This window comes from Bombina bombina, chromosome 4, assembly GCF_027579735.1.
Source record: "Bombina bombina isolate aBomBom1 chromosome 4, aBomBom1.pri, whole genome shotgun sequence".
Lineage (NCBI taxonomy): Eukaryota > Metazoa > Chordata > Amphibia > Anura > Bombinatoridae > Bombina > Bombina bombina.
The window spans coordinates 1,176,030,739-1,176,058,543 of NC_069502.1; the positions used below are offsets into that span (position 1 = coordinate 1,176,030,739).

Genomic DNA, 27,805 nt, shown 5'->3' on the forward strand with positions numbered 1-27,805 from the left:
CGTTTGGCATTAGGGTTTCTAACTTTGAAAACAATTCTCTTTGTTTTAGTAACTTTTCCTTATTACCCCCCCTTCTTGGCACTGGTACATGTTTTTTTAAATCTCAGTTGTGCGATGGTATGATATGACCTTCTTGTTGCTGTGCTACAGGGGATTCCGCTGTAGCACAGTATTTTTTACAATTAGATAGTATCTGAAGTATATTTAGAGCTTTCAACAGCTAAATAAAGACAGATGCTGACTTTTGAACATTTTGGATATTTTGTGACTCTAGCAGATGCTATCTGTAAAGTGAATGTAAATGTAAACTTTTTACAAATACTTACCTTTTACTTCTTCAAAGCCGGGTCAGCATTCCCCCTGCATGCAGGTCCTCTGTAAATATGTCACCAATGACGAAACTGGCTTCCTCTAATCATGGCAGGACCTCACAAAATGGATGCTCTGGGGGGGGGAAGCCGTGATTGGAGGAAGCCGGTTTCATCATCGGTGATGTTTTTATGGAGGACCTGCAGGCGGGGATGCCGATCTGGCTTTGAAGAAGTAAAAGGTAAGTAAAAGGTAAGTATTTGTAAAAAATATGGTGCAATGTAAACTTTCATCAATGAAAGTGCCCATGTTTTTAATAGTATTTTTAAAAACCGGGCACTAATTTATGAAAGTTTACATTCACTTTAAAGAAAGATGGTGAAAATGCTGGCCATTACAAAATTGAATTGGACTTTGCATATACATAAATGCACACACACACACACACATATATATATACAGTATATATATATATATATATATATATTTATATATATATTATATATATATATTTACATGCACTCATATAAACACACACATGCAACCATGTAAATACAAACACACACACACCTATATATTTATATATATATATATATATCTATCAAACACGTGCACACATGTAAACACATACACACACATATATACTGTATATAAACACACACACATTCACACATATAAACACACATACACACACATATATATATAAACACACACACACAGATGCATACATACAAACACATATACACACACACATATATATATATATATATATATATATATATAAACACACATATGCACACACATAAACACACACACACATATTGTATATATATAGTCATGGCCAAAAATATTGGCACATCTGCATTTCTGTCAGATAATGCACCACTTCGCCAAGTAAATTGTTGAAATTACAAATGTTTAGGCATTCTCATGTTTATTTATTTTGTTTGTATTGGTATGACATAAAAAAGTAGAGAGAGAAAAAGCCAAATATGACACATTCCACGCAAAACTCCAAAACTCCAAAACTGGTGAAAAATGTACTCAACGTTTCTGTTATGTGTCTCTGTGTGCCACACTGAGCATGAAGAAGAGAAAGCAGCAAATAATTGTCTGAGGATTTGAGAACAAAAATGGTGGAAAAGCATGGACAATCTCAAGGTTACAAGTCCATCTCCGGAGATCTTAATGTTCCTGTGTCCACTGTGCGCAACATTGTCAAGAAGTTTACAGCTCATGGCACTGTAGCTAATCTCCTTAGACGTGGATGAAAGAGAAAAAATGATCAAAGATTGCAATGAACGATTGTTTGACTGGTGGATAAAGAACCTTGATCAGCTTCCAAATTCAAATTCAAGCTTTCCTTCAGGCACAGGGTACAAATGTGCCAGCTCGCACAATACATCACCATCTGAATGAAAAGCGACAATATGGTAGGAGACCCAGGAGGACCCCACTGCTGACACTGAAACATAAAAAAGCCAGATTGGTTTGCCAAAACTTACCTGAGGAAGCCAAAATCCTTTTGGGAGAATGTGCTGTGGACACACAAAACAAAATTACAGCTTTTTGGTAAAGCCCATCATTCTACTGTTAATACAGTCCCTACAGTCAGTTTACTCATTATGAAATCTGAAGACTACCAAAGAATGCTGTGGTGCAATGTAGGGCTCAGTGTCAGAAAGTTAGGTCTCTGTTAGAGGTTATGGGTCTTACAGCAGGACAATGACCCAAAGCACACGTCAAAAGCACCCAGAAATGGTTTAAGACAAAGTGCTGGAGAATATTGAACTGGCCAGCAATGAGTCCAGATCTCAAAACAGCAGTTGGGAAAAGCAACCCTTCCAATCTGAGAGACCTGGAGCAGTTGGCGAAAGAAGAGTGGTCCAAAATTCCAGTAGAGAGGTGTAAGAAACTCATTGATGGTTACAGGAAGCAATTGATTTCAGTTATTTTTTTCCAAGGGGTGTGCTACCAAATATTAAATTGAGGGTGCCAATAATTTTGTCCAGTCCATTTTTGGAGTTTTGCGTGGAATGTGTCAGATTTGGCTTTTTCTCTCCCCTTTTTTGTGTCATACTAATACAAACAAAAGAAATAAACATGAGAATGCCTAAACATTTGTAATTGCAAATGCAGGGGTGCTGATATTTTTGGTCATGTTGACTGTATAGATAAACACACACACAGTGATGCACACATATAAACACACACACAGTGATGCACACATATAAACACACACACAGTGATGCACACATATAAACACACACACAGTGATGCACACACATATAAACACACACACAGTGATGCACACATATATAAACACACACACAGTGATGCACACATATAAACACACACACAGTGATGCACACATATAAACACACACACACATGCACACATATAAACACACACACAGTGATGCACACATATATAAACACACACACAGTGATGCACACATATAAACACACACACAGTGATGCACACACATATAAACACACACACAGTGATGCACACACATATAAACACACACACAGTGATGCACACATATATAAACACACACACAGTGATGCACACATATAAACACACACACACATGCACACATATAAACACACACACAGTGATGCACACATATAAACACACACACACATGCACACATATAAACACACACACAGTGATGCACACATATAAACACAAAGATGCAAACTAGGAGGGCAGCCCTGGTTTTGTTATGGAACCCAGAACATTAGCCCTGAAGGGGAAGCTGTGGGAAAGAAAGAGCAGAAGGGCTCCCAATCCGTGATAATCCCACACAAGATACGGATGGGGGCTCTGGTGTTTGCATTTATATTTTTATCACCATTAAGTCCCATTCGTCTCTACCTGCATCTTTGGTTTGGTTTTTGTGTTTTAAAATACAAATGTCAGTCTATATTTATTTTAAATAATATCTATTACATTACTGTACTATCTATCTGATGGTACTATGTATACAAATATATGTACATGCACAAGCTGTATTACAGGTAAATATTGCCTAAATGACATAAGAAATTGTCAGCTGTTCCATTATATAAATATTCAGAATTCCAAACTATTCCGGATCCAAACCTTTTCTGATGCCAAGCAGTTTGGATAAAGGGTTATGTATGTGAACTGTAAACTTGGTGATGCAATTTCATCTTATTTACGGACACTTGAGGTTGAGGTTATTTCGCTCCTCACTTTTCCTGGTCCCACCTTCTCACAGTTTTTTTTTTTTTTTGGCTTTTACAGCCGAGGTGTCCATAGGTTACACTGACACACGTAGAAACAGACACACACAGACAAATATATAGAATATTTAAGTTCATTTAATGGTGAGTACTAATTTAAAAGAATAAATAATTTTATAAAACATTTAGGTATTTATTCTTAAGTATATAATGTGAGTAGCTCTATATTAGACAATTGCAAAAAATATATATTTTACTGGCATTTCATTATAAACATTTACGTTAAAAAAAACCATAGAAAAATAATGCTTTAATGCTAGTACACATTTTACACTATGTACACGTTATTAGTTTTTTTTAGTCTGGTTACATAGTGCACTGTTCCTGAAATATTACAATATATAAAGCAGTATATTATTAGCAGCAGTTTACTACTGTCATACAATGCGCGGCTAGGTGATCCTCTGATAAATACATATATATAACCTAATGCTAAATACAAAGAATGATAATCAAATGTTGTAACTTATTTCTATTTTTTTTTAGCATAGTCCTATAGAGACACTGGCCTAGACACATTACCTCCCTAGCACTGGCAAACCCTGAGTGGCTGGAGAAGCTGTTAGTGATTTTTGACACCTGTAACGTTTATATACAACTACAGCTAAGTAACAGTATTTTTAATTACAGAGTAAAAGGTGGCATAGGACTATATGGAGTAGAAGATTTAGAACAGAACCTTCTCAGTACTATTTGCCATGAAGTATTCCCACTAGCTTTATAATCTCATATTTAACATAAATGTATGTACAAGTTATCAAATCAAAATGAATTCATACACTATTATTAACTATATACACATACAGGGCTCACTGTAACCAGTGCATATGTCCCTAGCTCACAATGCTCCCCTTACATTTATACAAATATCATCACTTCCCATGCTAAAGTTACTCTGCTCTTTCTTACTGCTATGTTTGAGAAGGTAGTACCCATGGAAGACCCATTTACTTCTGTGTCTTGTACCTTACATGAATATACTGCTCCTATATGTGTAAAATAGCCTTCATGCACTACTAGCATTACACTAATCTCATCCAGTATTTAACAACTTACTACCCATTCACTATCAAAGTGAGGAATTATATCAGGTATGATGCCCCCCCTTACACACACTGATTAAATATATCAGGAGTATAGAGAAGTAGTTACATTCCTTTGTTATTAAAAATGCGCAATGCCTCTCTCCAAATGTATTTCTAGGAAGGACCTTCAATTGTCATGTTCATTGTTCTATATGATAAAATGTGGTGCACATCAGACCCTGCAGTGACCTATATACAGTTCCAAGGACCCAAGAACACACTACTCCTTCTCGTGTGTTATCTTATAGAAGATAATATTCACTACGGACACACAACTTCTCCACCATCCTATACCCCCAATGCCATGTTTTTTCTTCCATCCTAAATCATGCTCTTCTCTTTACATGCCAAGAATGCAGTTTCTTCTCTTGAAGGCTAAACCCATGCACCCTGCTTGCACACACTACCTGTTACTAAACATTGTGACACTATTCCCAATGCCTCACTAAGGATGCACCCATCCTCTATATACCTGTATTTTGGAAGACAAGTTTATTGTGTGTCACAAGGCTTGGAGGCATTCAAAATTTCTATGAATATGAATGATATCAAAGCAAGTTAATGATTAAGAAATGTGGTATAGAAATATAATGAGCCACAGTATGGACAAGTAAAAGGCACACAAAAGGGGAAAGGGCTTGTTTTGTTGTACACTGGTAGACAGCCCTTGTTTATTCTCTCAATCAAAGAGAAGAATGTTCCAGCAGAAAATAAACATATTCTCTTGTCTGCCTCAATCTGTACTATATTTATAATAGTTGAATTATGTATTAATGTACTAATAAGATTTGTAGGTTTCATGTTGAGTGAGAAGCTCTGGCATAACCTCTGAATAACCTCATTCATTATCTAAAATGTCCTTTAATAAATTGTTTAGTCTCTTCTAGGTTCATGATAAAGGTATCACAGATTCCATGACCATATGTTCTTTCAGCATACCATAAAAGCATATTTCTTGCTATGTGAATGCTTTTAAGCCATGATCTGTCCAACAGTCCTAAAGTGACTCAAGATCTCAAGCCCAGAAGGTTGTCAAGCATTTTTATGGCATGTTGAGGTTGGCTGGATGCATATTCCACAAGACTGGGACCCATCTCTTTATGAAGACTTTTAGTCAGTTTAATAACCACATCTTTGAAATTCCCATTGCGCCCAGGTAAAACTCCATTCCCTGTAATATTAGTCAAGAAATACCACAGTACAGGAAGAGCATGACGTTCCACAGCCTGAGGCTTCCTAGGATAGACTGAAGATACAAGAACTACAAGGGAAAAACAGGAAAACGTTTTCAATTAAGGACAAACTGTTCACTTGCTAATAGATCTACAATAAACCTAGGATGACATCATAAACCTCTTTAGCCTGGTTGTGCCAATTAATCTTTATTTTGCATGTGATAACAATGGTTCTTGTATCCCACCATAGTTCATTGTGTTAAAGGGACATTAACCCCTTAGTGACCAGCATAGTTGTAACCCCTTGTATCCCACCATAGTTCATTGTGTTAAAGGGACATTAACCCCTTAGTGACCAGACCCTTTTTTAATTTTGTTACCGTTAGGGACCAGGGATATTTTTACATTTTTGCGGTATTTGTGTTTAGCTGTAATTTTCCTCTTACTCATTTACTGTACCCACACATATTATATACCGTTTTTCTCGCCATTAAATGGACTTTCTAAAGATATCATTATTTTCATCATATCATATAATTTACTATAAAAAAAGTATAAGATATAATGAAAAGATGGAAAAAAACACACTTTTTCTAACTTTGACCCCCAAAATCTGTTACGCATCTACAACCACCAAAACACATCTATGCTAAATAGTTTCTAAATTTTGTCGTGAATCTAGAAATACCCAATGTTTACAAGTTCTTTGCTTTTTTTTTTGCAAGTTACAGGGCAATAAGTACAAGTAGCACTGCTATTTTCAAACCATTTTTGTTTTCCCAATTAGCCATAGTTACATTGTAACACTGATATCTGTCAGGAATCCCTGAATATCCCTTGACATGTATATACTTTTTTTAGTAGACAACCCAAAGTATTGATCTAGGCCCATTGTGGTATATTTCATGCCACCATTTCCCCGCTAAATGCGATCAAATTAAAAAATCGTTAACTTATTCACAAACTTTAGGTTTCTCACTGAAATTATTTACAAACAGCTTGTGCAATTATGGCACAAATGGTTTTAAATGCTTCTCTGGGATCCCCTTTTTTAATAAATAGCAGCCATATATGGCTTTGGCATTACTTTTTGATAATTAGAAGCCCTGCTAAATTCCGCTGCGCACCACACTTGTATTATTCCCAGCAGTTAAGGGGTTAATTAGATAGCTTGTAGGGTTAATTTTAGCTTTAGTGTAGAGATCAGCCTCCCATCTGACACATCCCACCCCCTGATCCCTCCCTGACCCCCCTCAAACAGCTCTCTTCCCTCCCCCACATCACAATTGTCACTGCCATCTTAAGTACTGGCAGAAAGTCTGCCAGTACTAAAATAAAAAGCAATATTTTTTATATTGATTCTGCAGTGCTGGATCCCCCTTAGCCCCTAACCTCCCTGAGCCCCCCCCCCCCCCCATACAGCTCTCTAACCCTCCCCCTCTACCTATTTACTGCCATCTTGGGTACTGGCAGCTGTCTGTCAGTATCCAAACACACTCCAAAAAGAGTAGCAGCAAACAATTGTGTTTATTGGGTACAACACAGCATTAACAGCAACGTTTCGGTATTGCTACCTTATTCATGCTAAACATCATACTGCAATGATTCTATTTAAACCTAAACACCACTAGGTGGCGCTGCAGGTTCAACTTCCTATTAACTCTTTACATCAAAAATATTTTATACATCAAAAAACATTAAAAAACTCTATAATATATTAATTATAATTAAATTACAAAAACAAATATTTATAGAATCATGTTATTTTCTCAAATACAGATTAATTTATGAAAAAATACAAAATTAATTCATAAAAAATTATTATAGAAAGACAGACATATCCAGATCTTTATTTAACCCATTTGGTTCCATAGTGCCTAATTTCCAAATCCAGAAACTTTCTCTCTGTTTAAGGAGAAGTTCTCTATTCCCTAACCTTCTTGGTATTTCTATTTTCTCAATAATTTGAAAGCGCAATTGCCCAATTGAATGGCCCATTTCTACAAAATGTTGTGCTACTGGCGCTTTAAAATTCTTAATTCGAATAGAGCTTTTATGTTCAATTATCCTATCTTTGATAGTTCTGGTCGTCTCTCCGACGTAGCCACGCCCACAGGGGCATTTAATTAAATAAACCACATAAGTGGTTAAGCAAGTATGAAAGCCATTAATTTTAAACTTTTTTCCCGTAGTTGGATGCACAAATGTGGGCCCTTTAATCATGTTGTTACAACAAGAGCATCCCAAACAGGGATAACTCCCTTCATTCTTACTTTTAATGAATTTTTGTGTTGACTTAATATTTGTCCCTATATCTGCTCTAACTAATTGTTGTTTCAAATTAAAACTCTGTTTATACGCTGGCATGGGTAAGTTCTTAAATTCTTTAATTTGGGGGTTACATTCAGAGAGTATAGACCAATGTTTTCTCAGGATATATTGGATTTGGTTAGACTGGGAATTAAATTCAGATACAAATATGAGGCGATCCTCTTTATTATTTTCCTTCTGTTTAGTTTTAAGTAAACCTTCTCTAGGAACAGAAAGTGCATGATTAATTTCAGCTTCTAATATATCTGATGGGTATCCTCTTTTAGAAAATCTGTCTGCCATTTCTATCATTCTTTTTCTTACTAGATTTTCATCAGTAATAATTCTGCGGGCTCGTAAGAACTGACTACGGGGAAGAGCCTTCAGGAGGGATCCAGGATGGGCACTATCAAAGTGCAATAAACTATTCCTGTCTGTTTCTTTTCTAAATAAGTCAACCTTCAACTCTCTTCCTTCCTTAATAATCCTAGTGTCAAGAAAAGCAATATTACTCTCACTCCAAGTTAGCTTAAATTTTATGTGGCCAGATGCTCCATTTATATCCTCCACAAATTTAAGTAGGGATCCAACGTCGCCCCACCATATCCCAAAGATATCATCGATATAGCGCCACCAACAGGCGCCATACCGATGAAATCCAGGATTGGAAAAAACAAACTTTTCTTCGAATACATTCATAAAAATGTTAGCGTAATTCGGGGCGACGTTGGACCCCATTGCAGTCCCTTGTATCTGAAGAAAAAATTCATCTCCAAATAAAAAGTAATTACAATAAAGAATTAATTCTAATAGCTGAAGGAGAAAGTGAACCTGGGCTTTAGAATAGTTTTTATCCATATCTAACACCATCTTAACTGCACCCATACCGCTCTCGTGAGTAATTGATGTATATAAACTTTCTACATCTAAACTATATAGAATAAACTTGTCAGATTCAAAAACCAAGGTGTCTATCTTTCTTAAAAAGTCACTTGTGTCTTTCAAAAAAGAATTGGATATTTCAACAAATGGTCTAAGAATACGGTCTAGAAAGATAGACACATTGGTCAAGATAGACTGATTACTAGCCACAATTGGGCGGCCTGGGGGTTCAAGTAAATTTTTATGCACTTTTGGAAGTGTATAGAGCACAGGAGTGCAAGGGTGCTCTATATATAGAAATTTAAACAAATCTTTACCAATAAGACCATAGTTCAATGCTCTCTGACATATTTTTTTCAACTCATTCTGAATCAGGAATACAGGGTTATTTGGCAATTTCTTGTACACATCGGACTTACTTAATTGTTGTTTAATTTCTTCCACATAGTAATTCTTATCTAGGGCTATAATCGCCCCGCCCTTATCAGCACGCTTCAAAATAATGTCATCCCTCGCTTTTAAAGTTTTTAAAGCAGCTACATTCTTTGCATTAAAGTTACTTTTTTGTTTTTTAGTGTAACCAAATTTATTAGATACAGGACTACACCTTTCATTATGTTTCTTTTTGTCAGTGTCAGCTTGTAATTTAGCTATATCATGTTCTACAAGATTAATGTATGTCTCTATGCTATGGTTGTTTTGTGGTGGTAAAAAAGTGCTTTTATTTTTTAAACCAAGCTTAGGTAGATTAAATACAGACTGTTCGGATTCTAATTTAGTACTCTGTTGCAGATTACACATAAACCCTTTTAACCTTAAATTACGGTAGAACTTAAATAAATCTTTGCTAAGTTGGAAAAAGTCACAATCTCTTCTGGGACAGAAGGACAGTCCTTTATTAAGAGTGCACAGTTCATCTTGCGAAAGTTCAGCCTTGGAAATATTAATCACTGTATCTTCTACTTCTTTATCACTAGCAAACAAATTAGCAGCTACCTTTAAGACCTTACCCGGCCCGGCATTTACTTGCCCCTTCTCGGTCTCAATTGCTTTTTCTTTTCTTTCTCTTTTTTCTGATCGGCGGTGTTTCCGGCCGCCACGCCGATGTCGGATTCGGAGTCCCCCGGTGACGTATCGGAGGATCCGGTACTACTTCCACTCTTCATGGGGTAACGATTCCTACGCCTTTGGAAACCGGAAGCTTGTCTTCTGCTTACTCCTTCCGGATCATACTTCCAACGGTAAACCCTATTTTGAAGGTAATCGTTCTCATCTCTTGAAAACTTTGATCTTTTTCGTTCTTCTATTACCTTTTTCAGGTCTTCAATTTTAGAGTTCACCTCTTTTAGTAGTTTCGTTGCTTCATTAAGAGATAGTCCGCTCTTGATTTCAGCCTCCATAGATGCCAATTTCTCATCCTGCTCTGCAATCTCTGCATTCAGGCAGTCGACAGTAAGTACCATCAAATCCATAGAGCACTTGTTTAAGATATGTTCAAATCTCTCGCAGTAGGTTGTATTCTCTTTCATTAGAGTTGGACGTGTGCTCATTCTGAGCCCTCTAGGGATTCTTTTCACCCTGTGATATTCCGCAAGGGTGGCGGCATGCAAATCATAGGCTACTCTTTTTTTCTGTAATCTTTCGAAATCCTTTGCAATCGATTCAGAAGGTGCTGTTTTTAGGAAATCTCTTGATCCTTTAGTCAAAGTTGTAATGCGAGCTGCTTCTACATCTGTATATGAGAAAGTCTTTAACTCTTGTTGTGTAGTATCCATGTTCCAAAATCACAGGTAAATTCCTTATCAGGACCTAGGTGCACGAGTCGAGTGGATACAGTATCCAAAATACAAAGTCAATTGACTCAGCACACAACGGTCCCTGTGCCAGCCACTCAAGAGACCCACTCTAGTCTCTAAAGTAATATCCAAACACACTCCAAAAAGAGTAGCAGCAAACAATTGTGTTTATTGGGTACAACACAGCATTAACAGCAACGTTTCGGTATTGCTACCTTATTCATGCTAAACATCATACTGCAATGATTCTATTTAAACCTAAACACCACTAGGTGGCGCTGCAGGTTCAACTTCCTATTAACTCTTTACATCAAAAATATTTTATACATCAAAAAACATTAAAAAAACTCTATAATATATTAATTATAATTAAATTACAAAAACAAATATTTATAGAATCATGTTATTTTCTCAAATACAGATTAATTTATGAAAAAATACAAAATTAATTCATAAAAAATTATTATAGAAAGACAGACATATCCAGATCTTTATTTAACCCATTTGGTTCCATAGTGCCTAATTTCCAAATCCAGAAACTTTCTCTCTGTTTAAGGAGAAGTTCTCTATTCCCTAACCTTCTTGGTATTTCTATTTTCTCAATAATTTGAAAGCGCAATTGCCCAATTGAATGGCCCATTTCTACAAAATGTTGTGCTACTGGCGCTTTAAAATTCTTAATTCGAATAGAGCTTTTATGTTCAATTATCCTATCTTTGATAGTTCTGGTCGTCTCTCCGACGTAGCCACGCCCACAGGGGCATTTAATTAAATAAACCACATAAGTGGTTAAGCAAGTATGAAAGCCATTAATTTTAAACTTTTTTCCCGTAGTTGGATGCACAAATGTGGGCCCTTTAATCATGTTGTTACAACAAGAGCATCCCAAACAGGGATAACTCCCTTCATTCTTACTTTTAATGAATTTTTGTGTTGACTTAATATTTGTCCCTATATCTGCTCTAACTAATTGTTGTTTCAAATTAAAACTCTGTTTATACGCTGGCATGGGTAAGTTCTTAAATTCTTTAATTTGGGGGTTACATTCAGAGAGTATAGACCAATGTTTTCTCAGGATATATTGGATTTGGTTAGACTGGGAATTAAATTCAGATACAAATATGAGGCGATCCTCTTTATTATTTTCCTTCTGTTTAGTTTTAAGTAAACCTTCTCTAGGAACAGAAAGTGCATGATTAATTTCAGCTTCTAATATATCTGATGGGTATCCTCTTTTAGAAAATCTGTCTGCCATTTCTATCATTCTTTTTCTTACTAGATTTTCATCAGTAATAATTCTGCGGGCTCGTAAGAACTGACTACGGGGAAGAGCCTTCAGGAGGGATCCAGGATGGGCACTATCAAAGTGCAATAAACTATTCCTGTCTGTTTCTTTTCTAAATAAGTCAACCTTCAACTCTCTTCCTTCCTTAATAATCCTAGTGTCAAGAAAAGCAATATTACTCTCACTCCAAGTTAGCTTAAATTTTATGTGGCCAGATGCTCCATTTATATCCTCCACAAATTTAAGTAGGGATCCAACGTCGCCCCACCATATCCCAAAGATATCATCGATATAGCGCCACCAACAGGCGCCATACCGATGAAATCCAGGATTGGAAAAAACAAACTTTTCTTCGAATACATTCATAAAAATGTTAGCGTAATTCGGGGCGACGTTGGACCCCATTGCAGTCCCTTGTATCTGAAGAAAAAATTCATCTCCAAATAAAAAGTAATTACAATAAAGAATTAATTCTAATAGCTGAAGGAGAAAGTGAACCTGGGCTTTAGAATAGTTTTTATCCATATCTAACACCATCTTAACTGCACCCATACCGCTCTCGTGAGTAATTGATGTATATAAACTTTCTACATCTAAACTATATAGAATAAACTTGTCAGATTCAAAAACCAAGGTGTCTATCTTTCTTAAAAAGTCACTTGTGTCTTTCAAAAAAGAATTGGATATTTCAACAAATGGTCTAAGAATACGGTCTAGAAAGATAGACACATTGGTCAAGATAGACTGATTACTAGCCACAATTGGGCGGCCTGGGGGTTCAAGTAAATTTTTATGCACTTTTGGAAGTGTATAGAGCACAGGAGTGCAAGGGTGCTCTATATATAGAAATTTAAACAAATCTTTACCAATAAGACCATAGTTCAATGCTCTCTGACATATTTTTTTCAACTCATTCTGAATCAGGAATACAGGGTTATTTGGCAATTTCTTGTACACATCGGACTTACTTAATTGTTGTTTAATTTCTTCCACATAGTAATTCTTATCTAGGGCTATAATCGCCCCGCCCTTATCAGCACGCTTCAAAATAATGTCATCCCTCGCTTTTAAAGTTTTTAAAGCAGCTACATTCTTTGCATTAAAGTTACTTTTTTGTTTTTTAGTGTAACCAAATTTATTAGATACAGGACTACACCTTTCATTATGTTTCTTTTTGTCAGTGTCAGCTTGTAATTTAGCTATATCATGTTCTACAAGATTAATGTATGTCTCTATGCTATGGTTGTTTTGTGGTGGTAAAAAAGTGCTTTTATTTTTTAAACCAAGCTTAGGTAGATTAAATACAGACTGTTCGGATTCTAATTTAGTACTCTGTTGCAGATTACACATAAACCCTTTTAACCTTAAATTACGGTAGAACTTAAATAAATCTTTGCTAAGTTGGAAAAAGTCACAATCTCTTCTGGGACAGAAGGACAGTCCTTTATTAAGAGTGCACAGTTCATCTTGCGAAAGTTCAGCCTTGGAAATATTAATCACTGTATCTTCTACTTCTTTATCACTAGCAAACAAATTAGCAGCTACCTTTAAGACCTTACCCGGCCCGGCATTTACTTGCCCCTTCTCGGTCTCAATTGCTTTTTCTTTTCTTTCTCTTTTTTCTGATCGGCGGTGTTTCCGGCCGCCACGCCGATGTCGGATTCGGAGTCCCCCGGTGACGTATCGGAGGATCCGGTACTACTTCCAGAACTATCAAAGATAGGATAATTGAACATAAAAGCTCTATTCGAATTAAGAATTTTAAAGCGCCAGTAGCACAACATTTTGTAGAAATGGGCCATTCAATTGGGCAATTGCGCTTTCAAATTATTGAGAAAATAGAAATACCAAGAAGGTTAGGGAATAGAGAACTTCTCCTTAAACAGAGAGAAAGTTTCTGGATTTGGAAATTAGGCACTATGGAACCAAATGGGTTAAATAAAGATCTGGATATGTCTGTCTTTCTATAATAATTTTTTATGAATTAATTTTGTATTTTTTCATAAATTAATCTGTATTTGAGAAAATAACATGATTCTATAAATATTTGTTTTTGTAATTTAATTATAATTAATATATTATAGAGTTTTTTAATGTTTTTTGATGTATAAAATATTTTTGATGTAAAGAGTTAATAGGAAGTTGAACCTGCAGCGCCACCTAGTGGTGTTTAGGTTTAAATAGAATCATTGCAGTATGATGTTTAGCATGAATAAGGTAGCAATACCGAAACGTTGCTGTTAATGCTGTGTTGTACCCAATAAACACAATTGTTTGCTGCTACTCTTTTTGGAGTGTGTTTGGATATTACTTTAGAGACTAGAGTGGGTCTCTTGAGTGGCTGGCACAGGGACCGTTGTGTGCTGAGTCAATTGACTTTGTATTTTGGATACTGTATCCACTCGACTCGTGCACCTAGGTCCTGATAAGGAATTTACCTGTGATTTTGGAACATGGATACTACACAACAAGAGTTAAAGACTTTCTCATATACAGATGTAGAAGCAGCTCGCATTACAACTTTGACTAAAGGATCAAGAGATTTCCTAAAAACAGCACCTTCTGAATCGATTGCAAAGGATTTCGAAAGATTACAGAAAAAAAGATTAGCCTATGATTTGCATGCCGCCACCCTTGCGGAATATCACAGGGTGAAAAGAATCCCTAGAGGGCTCAGAATGAGCACACGTCCAACTCTAATGAAAGAGAATACAACCTACTGCGAGAGATTTGAACATATCTTAAACAAGTGCTCTATGGATTTGATGGTACTTACTGTCGACTGCCTGAATGCAGAGATTGCAGAGCAGGATGAGAAATTGGCATCTATGGAGGCTGAAATCAAGAGCGGACTATCTCTTAATGAAGCAACGAAACTACTAAAAGAGGTGAACTCTAAAATTGAAGACCTGAAAAAGGTAATAGAAGAACGAAAAAGATCAAAGTTTTCAAGAGATGAGAACGATTACCTTCAAAATAGGGTTTACCGTTGGAAGTATGATCCGGAAGGAGTAAGCAGAAGACAAGCTTCCGGTTTCCAAAGGCGTAGGAATCGTTACCCCATGAAGAGTGGAAGTAGTACCGGATCCTCCGATACGTCACCGGGGGACTCCGAATCCGACATCGGCGTGGCGGCCGGAAACACCGCCGATCAGAAAAAAGAGAAAGAAAAGAAAAAGCAATTGAGACCGAGAAGGGGCAAGTAAATGCCGGGCCGGGTAAGGTCTTAAAGGTAGCTGCTAATTTGTTTGCTAGTGATAAAGAAGTAGAAGATACAGTGATTAATATTTCCAAGGCTGAACTTTCGCAAGATGAACTGTGCACTCTTAATAAAGGACTGTCCTTCTGTCCCAGAAGAGATTGTGACTTTTTCCAATTTAGCAAAGATTTATTTAAGTTCTACCGTAATTTAAGGTTAAAAGGGTTTATGTGTAATCTGCAACAGAGTACTAAATTAGAATCCGAACAGTCTGTATTTAATCTACCTAAGCTTGGTTTAAAAAATAAAAGCACTTTTTTACCACCACAAAACAACCATAGCATAGAGACATACATTAATCTTGTAGAACATGATATAGCTAAATTACAAGCTGACACTGACAAAAAGAAACATAATGAAAGGTGTAGTCCTGTATCTAATAAATTTGGTTACACTAAAAAACAAAAAAGTAACTTTAATGCAAAGAATGTAGCTGCTTTAAAAACTTTAAAAGCGAGGGATGACATTATTTTGAAGCGTGCTGATAAGGGCGGGGCGATTATAGCCCTAGATAAGAATTACTATGTGGAAGAAATTAAACAACAATTAAGTAAGTCCGATGTGTACAAGAAATTGCCAAATAACCCTGTATTCCTGATTCAGAATGAGTTGAAAAAAATATGTCAGAGAGCATTGAACTATGGTCTTATTGGTAAAGATTTGTTTAAATTTCTATATATAGAGCACCCTTGCACTCCTGTGCTCTATACACTTCCAAAAGTGCATAAAAATTTACTTGAACCCCCAGGCCGCCCAATTGTGGCTAGTAATCAGTCTATCTTGACCAATGTGTCTATCTTTCTAGACCGTATTCTTAGACCATTTGTTGAAATATCCAATTCTTTTTTGAAAGACACAAGTGACTTTTTAAGAAAGATAGACACCTTGGTTTTTGAATCTGACAAGTTTATTCTATATAGTTTAGATGTAGAAAGTTTATATACATCAATTACTCACGAGAGCGGTATGGGTGCAGTTAAGATGGTGTTAGATATGGATAAAAACTATTCTAAAGCCCAGGTTCACTTTCTCCTTCAGCTATTAGAATTAATTCTTTATTGTAATTACTTTTTATTTGGAGATGAATTTTTTCTTCAGATACAAGGGACTGCAATGGGGTCCAACGTCGCCCCGAATTACGCTAACATTTTTATGAATGTATTCGAAGAAAAGTTTGTTTTTTCCAATCCTGGATTTCATCGGTATGGCGCCTGTTGGTGGCGCTATATCGATGATATCTTTGGGATATGGTGGGGCGACGTTGGATCCCTACTTAAATTTGTGGAGGATATAAATGGAGCATCTGGCCACATAAAATTTAAGCTAACTTGGAGTGAGAGTAATATTGCTTTTCTTGACACTAGGATTATTAAGGAAGGAAGAGAGTTGAAGGTTGACTTATTTAGAAAAGAAACAGACAGGAATAGTTTATTGCACTTTGATAGTGCCCATCCTGGATCCCTCCTGAAGGCTCTTCCCCGTAGTCAGTTCTTACGAGCCCGCAGAATTATTACTGATGAAAATCTAGTAAGAAAAAGAATGATAGAAATGGCAGACAGATTTTCTAAAAGAGGATACCCATCAGATATATTAGAAGCTGAAATTAATCATGCACTTTCTGTTCCTAGAGAAGGTTTACTTAAAACTAAACAGAAGGAAAATAATAAAGAGGATCGCCTCATATTTGTATCTGAATTTAATTCCCAGTCTAACCAAATCCAATATATCCTGAGAAAACATTGGTCTATACTCTCTGAATGTAACCCCCAAATTAAAGAATTTAAGAACTTACCCATGCCAGCGTATAAACAGAGTTTTAATTTGAAACAACAATTAGTTAGAGCAGATATAGGGACAAATATTAAGTCAACACAAAAATTCATTAAAAGTAAGAATGAAGGGAGTTATCCCTGTTTGGGATGCTCTTGTTGTAACAACATGATTAAAGGGCCCACATTTGTGCATCCAACTACGGGAAAAAAGTTTAAAATTAATGGCTTTCATACTTGCTTAACCACTTATGTGGTTTATTTAATTAAATGCCCCTGTGGGCGTGGCTACGTCGGAGAGACGACCAGAACTATCAAAGATAGGATAATTGAACATAAAAGCTCTATTCGAATTAAGAATTTTAAAGCGCCAGTAGCACAACATTTTGTAGAAATGGGCCATTCAATTGGGCAATTGCGCTTTCAAATTATTGAGAAAATAGAAATACCAAGAAGGTTAGGGAATAGAGAACTTCTCCTTAAACAGAGAGAAAGTTTCTGGATTTGGAAATTAGGCACTATGGAACCAAATGGGTTAAATAAAGATCTGGATATGTCTGTCTTTCTATAATAATTTTTTATGAATTAATTTTGTATTTTTTCATAAATTAATCTGTATTTGAGAAAATAACATGATTCTATAAATATTTGTTTTTGTAATTTAATTATAATTAATATATTATAGAGTTTTTTAATGTTTTTTGATGTATAAAATATTTTTGATGTAAAGAGTTAATAGGAAGTTGAACCTGCAGCGCCACCTAGTGGTGTTTAGGTTTAAATAGAATCATTGCAGTATGATGTTTAGCATGAATAAGGTAGCAATACCGAAACGTTGCTGTTAATGCTGTGTTGTACCCAATAAACACAATTGTTTGCTGCTACTCTTTTTGGAGTGTGTTTGGATATTACTTTAGAGACTAGAGTGGGTCTCTTGAGTGGCTGGCACAGGGACCGTTGTGTGCTGAGTCAATTGACTTTGTATTTTGGAAGCTGTCTGTCAGTACCCAGTTTGCCAAAAAAAAGTGTTTTATTATTTTTTTTATATATAATAAAACATTTTTGTAGTGTAGCTACCCCCCTGAATACCCTCAACCCCCTACCAGATCCCTTGACCAATATTTATTCCCCCCCTCCCTCCTTCCCATATGCTTCCAGCGCTTGAAACCCCAGATGACGTTGAGGCACGTCCTTGGTCCTTAACTGTATTTTTTTGTAGGACGTGCCTGACACGGCCTTGGTCATTAATGGGTTAAAGTGATATGGAATCCAAAAATGTTCTTTTGTGATTCAGACAGAGCACACAATTTTAAAAAAAGTTTTTAATTTACTGCTATTATCAAATTTGCTTCATTTTCTTGTTATCCTTTGCTGAAGCAACAGCATTGCACTACTGGCAGCTAGCTGAACACATCTAGTTAGCCAATCACAAGAGACAAATGTGTGCAGGCACCAATAAGGAGCTCGCTCCTACTAGTGTAGGATATGTGCATATTCTTTTTCAACAGGGGATAATAAGAGAACGAAGCATATTTGAAAAAAGTGCATTTAAAAGTATCTTAAAATTACATGTTCTATCTGAATCATGCAAGTTTAATTTTGACTTTTCTAAACTTTTAATGGATAGCTTAGCCAAGCTAAATGTTGCACAAATTAAAGTGATGAGTTAATGTGTTGTGCTGGAGACCTGAAGTAAACTGTTAGGGCCCCAATAAAAGTATATATAACACAAGTATAATGCAATAAACTAAAGTATTTTATTCACATAACATTTACAAATATTAAATGAAAGAAATATGTTTTATGTAAAATAAATGTTTAAAAGGTGTTTTAAAGAGATATAGGTATGTGGCAATGTGTTGGACTTGGAAGGGCTCAAAAGTGTATATATGTGTGTGTATTTGTATGTGTATATATTTATATGTATGTATATATGTGTGTGTGTGTATTTGTATGTGTATGTATTTATATATGTGTGTGTATTTGTATGTGTATGTATTTATATGTATGTGTGTGTGTGTGTGTATTTGTATGCATTTATATCTATGTATGTGTGTGTGTGTGTATTTGTATGTGTATGTATTTATATATGTGTGTGTGTGTGTATTTGTATGTGTATGTATTTATATGTATGTATGTGTGTGTGTATTTGTATGTATTTATATCTATGTATGTGTGTGTGTGTGTGTATTTGTATGTGTATGTATTTATATGTATGTATATATGTGTGTGTGTGTGTATTTGTATGTGTATGTATTTATATATGTGTGTGTATTTGTATGTGTATGTATTTATATGTATGTATGTGTATTTGTATGTATTTATATCTATGTATGTGTGTGTGTGTATTTGTATGCATTTATATCTATGTATGTGTGTGTGTATTTGTATGTATTTATATCTATGTATGTGTGTGTGGATTTGTATGTGTATGTATTTATATGTATATGTGTGTGGATTTGTATGTGTATGTATTTTTATGTATATGTGTGTGTGTGGATTTGTATGTTTATGTATTTATATGTATGTGGATTTGTATGTATTTATATATATGTATATGTGTGTGAACAAATGTATCTGCACACATATACATACATACACATATACAAATCTTACACACTTTTGAGCACTTCCCAATCCTTGTCATATACCATATCCCTTTAAAACACTGTTAAAACATTTTTATTATTTATATATATATATATATATATATATATATATATATATATATATATATATATATATATATACACACACACATTTTTAAATAAAAATATAATTTTACACTGTGTGAAGAACAAAAACTAGTTTCTCTGATTTATTAAAATATATTTTAATTTTGTTTTGTAGTTGTTATCTAGGCTTGAGATTGTAATATGAAATGTTTTAATTATGTTTTAGTAAAACTTTGCATTTATTTTCATTATTAATTTTGCCCCCTTTTCAAGTGTGAAATTGTGGGTTTTACAATTCTGATAATTGGAAGTAGACATGATAGACTTCACAAGCCTAACACTGCCGCATATCTATCCCTAAATTGACCTCAGCAGGGTTTATCTAATAATGAACTGCAATACAACGGAGAAGCTATAAACAAAATGACAGTAGCAAGCCTTGTCAAATCCAGTAACACGTCTGGATTGGCTCTTCCAAATAAATCAAGTAGTGGGTGGAGTAAACAAGGTGTTAATGCATTACAAAAAAATCACACTTGCATAGTATTTTGCAATTGCAAGACAGCAGAAAACCTTGTAATAACAATGTATTACTGTCCGTTTAATTGAAATTCAATTCTTGTATTTCTAAAGCCTATGGTTTCTATGTAAGTTAAAAGGACAATAAAGTGAAAATTAAACTTTCAAGATTCAACAGAGCACTCAATTTTAAACAACTTTCCAATTTTCTTCTATTATCAAATTTCCTTTGTTCACTTGGTATACTTTGTTGAAAGGCACACCTAGGTAAGCTCAGTAGCAGCAATAAACTACTGGGAGCTTGCTGCTGATTGGTGGTTGCACATATATGCCTCTTGTCTTTGGCTCACCCGATGTGTTCAGCTAGCTCCCAGTAGTGAATTGCTGCTCCTTCAACAAAGGACATCAAGGGAATGAAGACAATTTGATAAAAAGTAAATTAGAATAATACTTAAAGTTTATCGTTTTAAGTATTAGTGGGAAAACTATATTTATGAACAATGGTTTGTAGACTATTTAATAACGGCAAAACTAAACCCCCCAGACAAACTGTACAGGATATAACCCCTCAGGATTAGCTCAGATCTAACCTACCTGATAATCGTTCAGTAATATCGCTCATGGCGCGGCCGCTGATGAAACGGATTCTGCTGGCAAATGGTTGTAACAGCCACAAGTGATCTGCAACAGAATATGAAGAGATAAGAAACACCCCAGGGGGTTTTGTAAACATTGTGCTTTGTCTCTAGAGAGGCCAAGAAGCAAAAATTGTTACCTAGTTGTTTTTTTTTACAAAATTCTGGAAATTGCCTAAACCAGCTATTTGATTTGCAGCCTATGCAGGTTACAGAATATGCTAGGTTTGCCACCTCAGCCATGTTTTATTGGACACTTATGAGTTACACATGCTGCAGGGTGTTCGGGGGGGACATGAATAGTGCTGTTCAGTGTAACTATTTGTGAGCTTTCCAGGGTAAATTCATGTTCCTCCCTGCACACCCTGCAGCATGTGTAACTCATAAGCCTCCAGGAAACCATGGCTGAGGTGGCAAAATAGACCTAACAAAAGAGTGCAGAAATACTGGAAGTACTGTACAATTTTTACACAAAAACAAGAGCTGTTTAATGTCCTTTTATATTTTATTCAAAAAGAAATGAAAACAATACATATTATTCAGCTACTATTATTTGTATTGCCCTTGAATTCAACCATTTTTTTTAAGTTCACCTACAGGGGTCAATTTATCAAGCTTCATATGGAGCTTGATGCCCCGTGTTTCCAGCGAAAGACCGCTGCTCCATAACCTGTCCGCCTGCTCTAAGGCGACGGACAGAAATCAACCCGATCGAATACGGCAGAGGGCGATATTGCACCAGTCCAGCAGTTCACAAGAACTGCTGGTGAAATGATAAAGCGTATGCTGTCGGCATTTATCAATGTGCAGCGGACATGATACGCTACATCGTATCATGTGCGCTCGCACTATAATAAATTGACCTCACAATTTGTACCCTGTAAACATTTTATTGAGAATGTTTTTTTTTGGAAAATTTGACAACTGAATTCCCTAAATAATCTGTCAAAACATCCAAGTTGCAGGTTCAGTAGTGAAAGAACAGATCAGCTCTTCATCCATCTAAAGGTTGATAAAAAGATTACATTTATGTTGCTTAAATGGGGCATTTTCCTACTTTCCTGCCCGGATTAAAAACTAAAATTATTAGACTTACAGCAGACATATGTCCCTAAGGAACACAAGGAACAGGAAGCTCAACATTTTTGTTTCATTATCCAGTTCCAGATAGAGCATACAATTTTGAAAATAAGTTTTCAATTTATTCTATTTTATCAAATTTACTTTTTGCCTTGATGTTCTTAAAGAGAATACCTAGGTAGGTAGGTAGGTAGGGTGCGGAACACTATATGGCAGCAGTTTTGCAAAAATGTTTTTGAGCACTGGATGGCAGCAGTGTGTGCACAATATATAACATTTTTAAAAGCATTCTATATGGCTAGATTATGAGTGGTGAGCTAAGTGTTGCACGCAAGCGAAAAGGGGTTTATTGCAGCTCTTTGCGTGCGTCAGAAGTAGCGCATGTATTACAGTTTGAAAGTAAGCGCATGGGCGCAATTGAATTTAATGCACGTCGGGATAGCGCATCTTCATGGCACACTTGACTAAAAAATGTAAAAAACACATCAAAATGATATTTAAAAGTATAGTTACACTAATAATAGCGGTCTAATAAAAAGTACTTTAAACAAATTGCAATAAAAAGTTATAAGGGCTCAAAGATATGAGGTCTCAGGTGTTAGGAAAAAAAAGCCATGCAAAGGGCTTTAATATAGAGATACATGCAGATACATAACTAAATCTATAGACCTATATATGTGCATTGGAGAACTTTGCATTCATGTAAAATCATATGTATGCAATATTCATATTTAATAAAGTGTTTATGTATTTACTGTAAATATTTCACATTCCACAATTCACATTGTTCTTCACATAGGGGAATATGTTCTAAATATTTTTAAATATTTATTCCTATATATATTTGTATATATACACACACACATACTCTCACCGGCCACTTTATTAGGTACACCTGTTCAATTGCTTGGTAACACAAATTGCTAATCAGCCAATCACATGGCAGCAATTCAATGCATTTAGGCATCTAGACGTGGTAAAGACGACTTGCTGAAGTTCAAATCAAGCATCACAATGGGGAAGAAAGGGGATTTAAGTGAGTTTGAACGTGGCATGGTTGTTGGTGCCAGACGTGCTGGTATGAGTATTTAAAAAACTGCTGATCTACTGGGATTTTCACACACAACCATCTCTAGGGTTTACAGAGAATGGTCCGAAAAAGAGAAAAACATAATTTATGTAAGAACTTACCTGATAAATTCATTTCTTTCATATTAACAAGAGTCCATGAGCTAGTGACGTATGGGATATACATTCCTACCAGGAGGGGCAAAGTTTCCCAAACCTTAAAATGCCTATAAATACACCCCTCACCACACCCACAAATCAGTTTAACGAATAGCCAAGAAGTGGGGTGATAAGAAAAAAAGTGCGAAGCATATAAAATAAGGAATTGGAATAATTGTGCTTTATACAAAAAAATCATAACCACCACAAAAAAGGGTGGGCCTCATGGACTCTTGTTAATATGAAAGAAATGAATTTATCAGGTAAGTTCTTACATAAATTATGTTTTCTTTCATGTAATTAACAAGAGTCCATGAGCTAGTGACGTATGGGATAATGACTACCCAAGATGTGGATCTTTCCACACAAGAGTCACTAGAGAGGGAGGGATAAAATAAAGACAGCCAATTCCTGCTGAAAATAATCCACACCCAAAATAAAGTTTAACGAAAAACATAAGCAGAAGATTCAAACTGAAATCGCTGCCTGAAGAACTTTTCTACCAAAAACTGCTTCAGAAGAAGAAAATACATCAAAATGGTAGAATTTAGTAAAAGTATGCAAAGAGGACCAAGTTGCTGCTTTGCAGATCTGGTCAACCGAAGCTTCATTCCTAAACGCCCAGGAAGTAGATACTGACCTAGTAGAATGAGCTGTAATTCTCTGAGGCGGAATTTTACCCGACTCAACATAGGCAAGATGAATTAAAGATTTCAACCAAGATGCCAAAGAAATGGCAGAAGCTTTCTGGCCTTTTCTAGAACCGGAAAAGATAACAAATAGACTAGAAGTCTTACGGAAAGATTTCGTAGCTTCAACATAATATTTCAAAGCTCTAACAACATCCAAAGAATGCAACGATTTCTCCTTAGAATTCTTAGGATTAGGACATAATGAAGGAACCACAATTTCTCTACTAATGTTGTTGGAATTCACAACCTTAGGTAAAAATTCAAAAGAAGTTCGCAACACCGCCTTATCCTGATGAAAAATCAGAAAAGGAGACTCACAAGAAAGAGCAGATAATTCAGAAACTCTTCTAGCAGAAGAGATGGCCAAAAGGAACAAAACTTTCCAAGAAAGTAATTTAATGTCCAATGAATGCATAGGTTCAAACGGAGGAGCTTGAAGAGCTCCCAGAACCAAATTCAAACTCCAAGGAGGAGAAATTGACTTAATGACAGGTTTTATACGAACCAAAGCTTGTACAAAACAATGAATATCAGGAAGAATAGCAATCTTTCTGTGAAAAAGAACAGAAAGAGCGGAGATTTGTCCTTTCAAAGAACTTGCGGACAAACCCTTATCTAAACCATCCTGAAGAAACTGTAAAATTCTCGGTATTCTAAAAGAATGCCAAGAAAAATGATGAGAAAGACACCAAGAAATATAAGTCTTCCAGACTCTATAATATATCTCTCTAGATACAGATTTACGAGCCTGTAACATAGTATTAATCACGGAGTCAGAGAAACCTCTTTGACCAAGAATCAAGCGTTCAATCTCCATACCTTTAAATTTAAGGATTTCAGATCCGGATGGAAAAAAGGACCTTGCGACAGAAGGTCTGGTCTTAACGGAAGAGTCCATGGTTGGCAAGATGCCATCCGGACAAGATCCGCATACCAAAACCTGTGAGGCCATGCCGGAGCTATTAGCAGAACAAACGAGCATTCCCTCAGAATCTTGGAGATTACTCTTGGAAGAAGAACTAGAGGCGGAAAGATATAGGCAGGATGATACTTCCAAGGAAGTGATAATGCATCCACTGCCTCCGCCTGAGGATGCCGGGATCTGGACAGATACCTGGGAAGTTTCTTGTTTAGATGAGAGGCCATCAGATCTATCTCTGGGAGCCCCCACATTTGAACAATCTGAAGAAATACCTCTGGGTGAAGAGACCATTCGCCCGGATGCAACGTTTGGCGACTGAGATAATCCGCTTCCCAATTGTCTACACCTGGGATATGAACCGCAGAGATTAGACAGGAGCTGGATTCCGCCCAAACCAAAATTCGAGATACTTCTTTCATAGCCAGAGGACTGTGAGTCCCTCCTTGATGATTGATGTATGCCACAGTTGTGACATTGTCTGTCTGAAAACAAATGAACGATTCTCTCTTCAGAAGAGGCCAAAACTGAAGAGCTCTGAAAATTGCACGGAGTTCCAAAATATTGATCGGTAATCTCACCTCCTGAGATTCCCAAACTCCTTGTGCCGTCAGAGATCCCCACACAGCTCCCCAACCTGTGAGACTTGCATCTGTTGAAATTACAGTCCAGGTCGGAAGAACAAAAAAGCCCCCTGAATTAAACGATGGTGATCTGTCCACCACGTTAGAGAGTGTCGAACAATCGGTTTTAAAGATATTAATTGATATATCTTCGTGTAATCCCTGCACCATTGGTTCAGCATACAGAGCTGAAGAGGTCGCATGTGAAAACGAGCAAAGGGGATCGCGTCCGATGCAGCAGTCATAAGACCTAGAATTTCCATGCATAAGGCTACCGAAGGGAATGATTGAGACTGAAGGTTTCGACAAGCTGTAATCAATTTTAGACGTCTCTTGTCTGTTAAAGACAGAGTCATGGACACTGAATCTATCTGGAAACCCAGAAAGGTTACCCTTGTTTGAGGAATCAAAGAACTTTTTGGTAAATTGATCCTCCAACCATGATCTTGAAGAAACAACACAAGTCGATTCGTATGAGACTCTGCTAAATGTAAAGACTGAGCAAGTACCAAGATATCGTCCAAATAAGGAAATACCACAATACCCTGTTCTCTGATTACAGACAGAAGGGCACCGAGAATTTTTGTGAAAATTCTTGGAGCTGTAGCAAGGCCAAACGGTAGAGCCACAAATTGGTAATGCTTGTCTAGAAAAGAGAATCTCAGGAACTGGTAATGATCTGGATGAATCGGAATATGCAGATATGCATCCTGTAAATCTATTGTGGACATATAATTCCCTTGCTGAACAAAAGGCAATATAGTCCTTACAGTTACCATCTTGAACGTTGGTATCCTTACATAACGATTCAATAATTTTAGATCCAGAACTGGTCTGAAGGAATTCTCCTTCTTTGGTACAATGAAGAGATTTGAATAAAACCCCATCCCCTGTTCCGGAACTGGAACTGGCATAAATACTCCAGCCAACTCTAGATCTGAAACACAATTCAGAAATGCTTGAGCTTTCACTGGATTTACTGGGACACGGGAAAGAAAAAATCTCTTTGCAGGAGGTCTCATCTTGAAACCAATTCTGTACCCTTCTGAAACAATGTTCTGAATCCAAAGATTGTGAACAGAATTGATCCAAATTTCTTTGAAAAAACGTAACCTGCCCCCTACCAGCTGAACTGGAATGAGGGCCGTACCTTCATGTGAACTTAGAAGCAGGCTTTGCCTTTCTAGCAGGCTTGGATTTATTCCAGACTGGAGATGGTTTCCAAACTGAAACTGCTCCTGAGGACGAAGGATCAGGCTTTTGTTCTTTGTTGAAACGAAAGGAACGAAAACGATTGTTAGCCCTGTTTTTACCTTTAGATTTTTTATCCTGTGGTAAAAAAGTTCCTTTCCCACCAGTAACAGTTGAAATAATAGAATCCAACTGAGAACCAAATAATTTGTTTCCCTGGAAAGAAATGGAAAGTAGAGTTGATTTAGAAGCCATATCAGCATTCCAAGTCTTAAGCCATAAAGCTCTTCTGGCTAAGATAGCCAGAGACATAAACCTAACATCAACTCTAATAATATCAAAAATGGCATCACAGATAAAATTATTAGCATGCTGGAGAAGAATAATAATATCATGAGAATCACGATTTGTTACTTGTTGCGCTAGAGTTTCCAACCAAAAAGTTGAAGCTGCAGCAACATCAGCCAATGATATAGCAGGTCTAAGAAGATTACCTGAACACAGATAAGCTTTTCTTAGAAAAGATTCAATTTTTCTATCTAAAGGATCCTTAAACGAGGTACCATCTGACGTAGGAATGGTAGTACGTTTAGCAAGGGTAGAAATAGCCCCATCAACTTTAGGGATTTTGTCCCAAAATTCTAACCTGTCAGGCGGAACAGGATATAATTGCTTAAAACGTTTAGAAGGAGTAAATGAATTACCCAATTTATCCCATTCTTTGGAAATTACTGCAGAAATAGCATTAGGAACAGGAAAAACTTCTGGAATAACCGCAGGAGCTTTAAAAACCTTATCCAAACGTATAGAATTAGTATCAAGAGGACTAGAATCCTCTATTTCTAAAGCAATTAGTACTTCTTTAAGTAAAGAGCGAATAAATTCCATCTTAAATAAATATGAAGATTTATCAGCATCAATCTCTGAGATAGAATCCTCTGAACCAGAAGAGTCCAAAGAATCAGAATGATGGTGTTCATTTAAAAATTCATCTGTAGAGAGAGAAGATTTAAAAGACTTTTTACGTTTACTAGAAGGAGAAATAACAGACAAAGCCTTCTTTATGGATTCAGAAACAAAATCTCTTATGTTATCAGGAACA

The 27,805-nt window shown here is 36.2% G+C and overlaps 1 protein-coding gene across 1 annotated transcript in view; it reads right to left on the reverse strand.

Moving 5' to 3' along the window:
• Positions 1–5,462: 5,462 nt before the first annotated feature.
• The window catches only part of TOGARAM2 (TOG array regulator of axonemal microtubules 2), an 81,166-nt gene continuing 58,823 nt past the window's right edge, over positions 5,463–27,805 (reverse strand). The window contains exons 18-19 of the mRNA XM_053712805.1: positions 20,931–21,017; positions 5,463–5,927 (exon numbers count right to left, since the gene is read on the reverse strand). Coding sequence (XP_053568780.1) covers positions 5,674–5,927; positions 20,931–21,017 — 341 coding nt within the window. The 3' untranslated portion in view covers positions 5,463–5,673. The remainder of the gene's footprint in view (positions 5,928–20,930; positions 21,018–27,805) is intronic.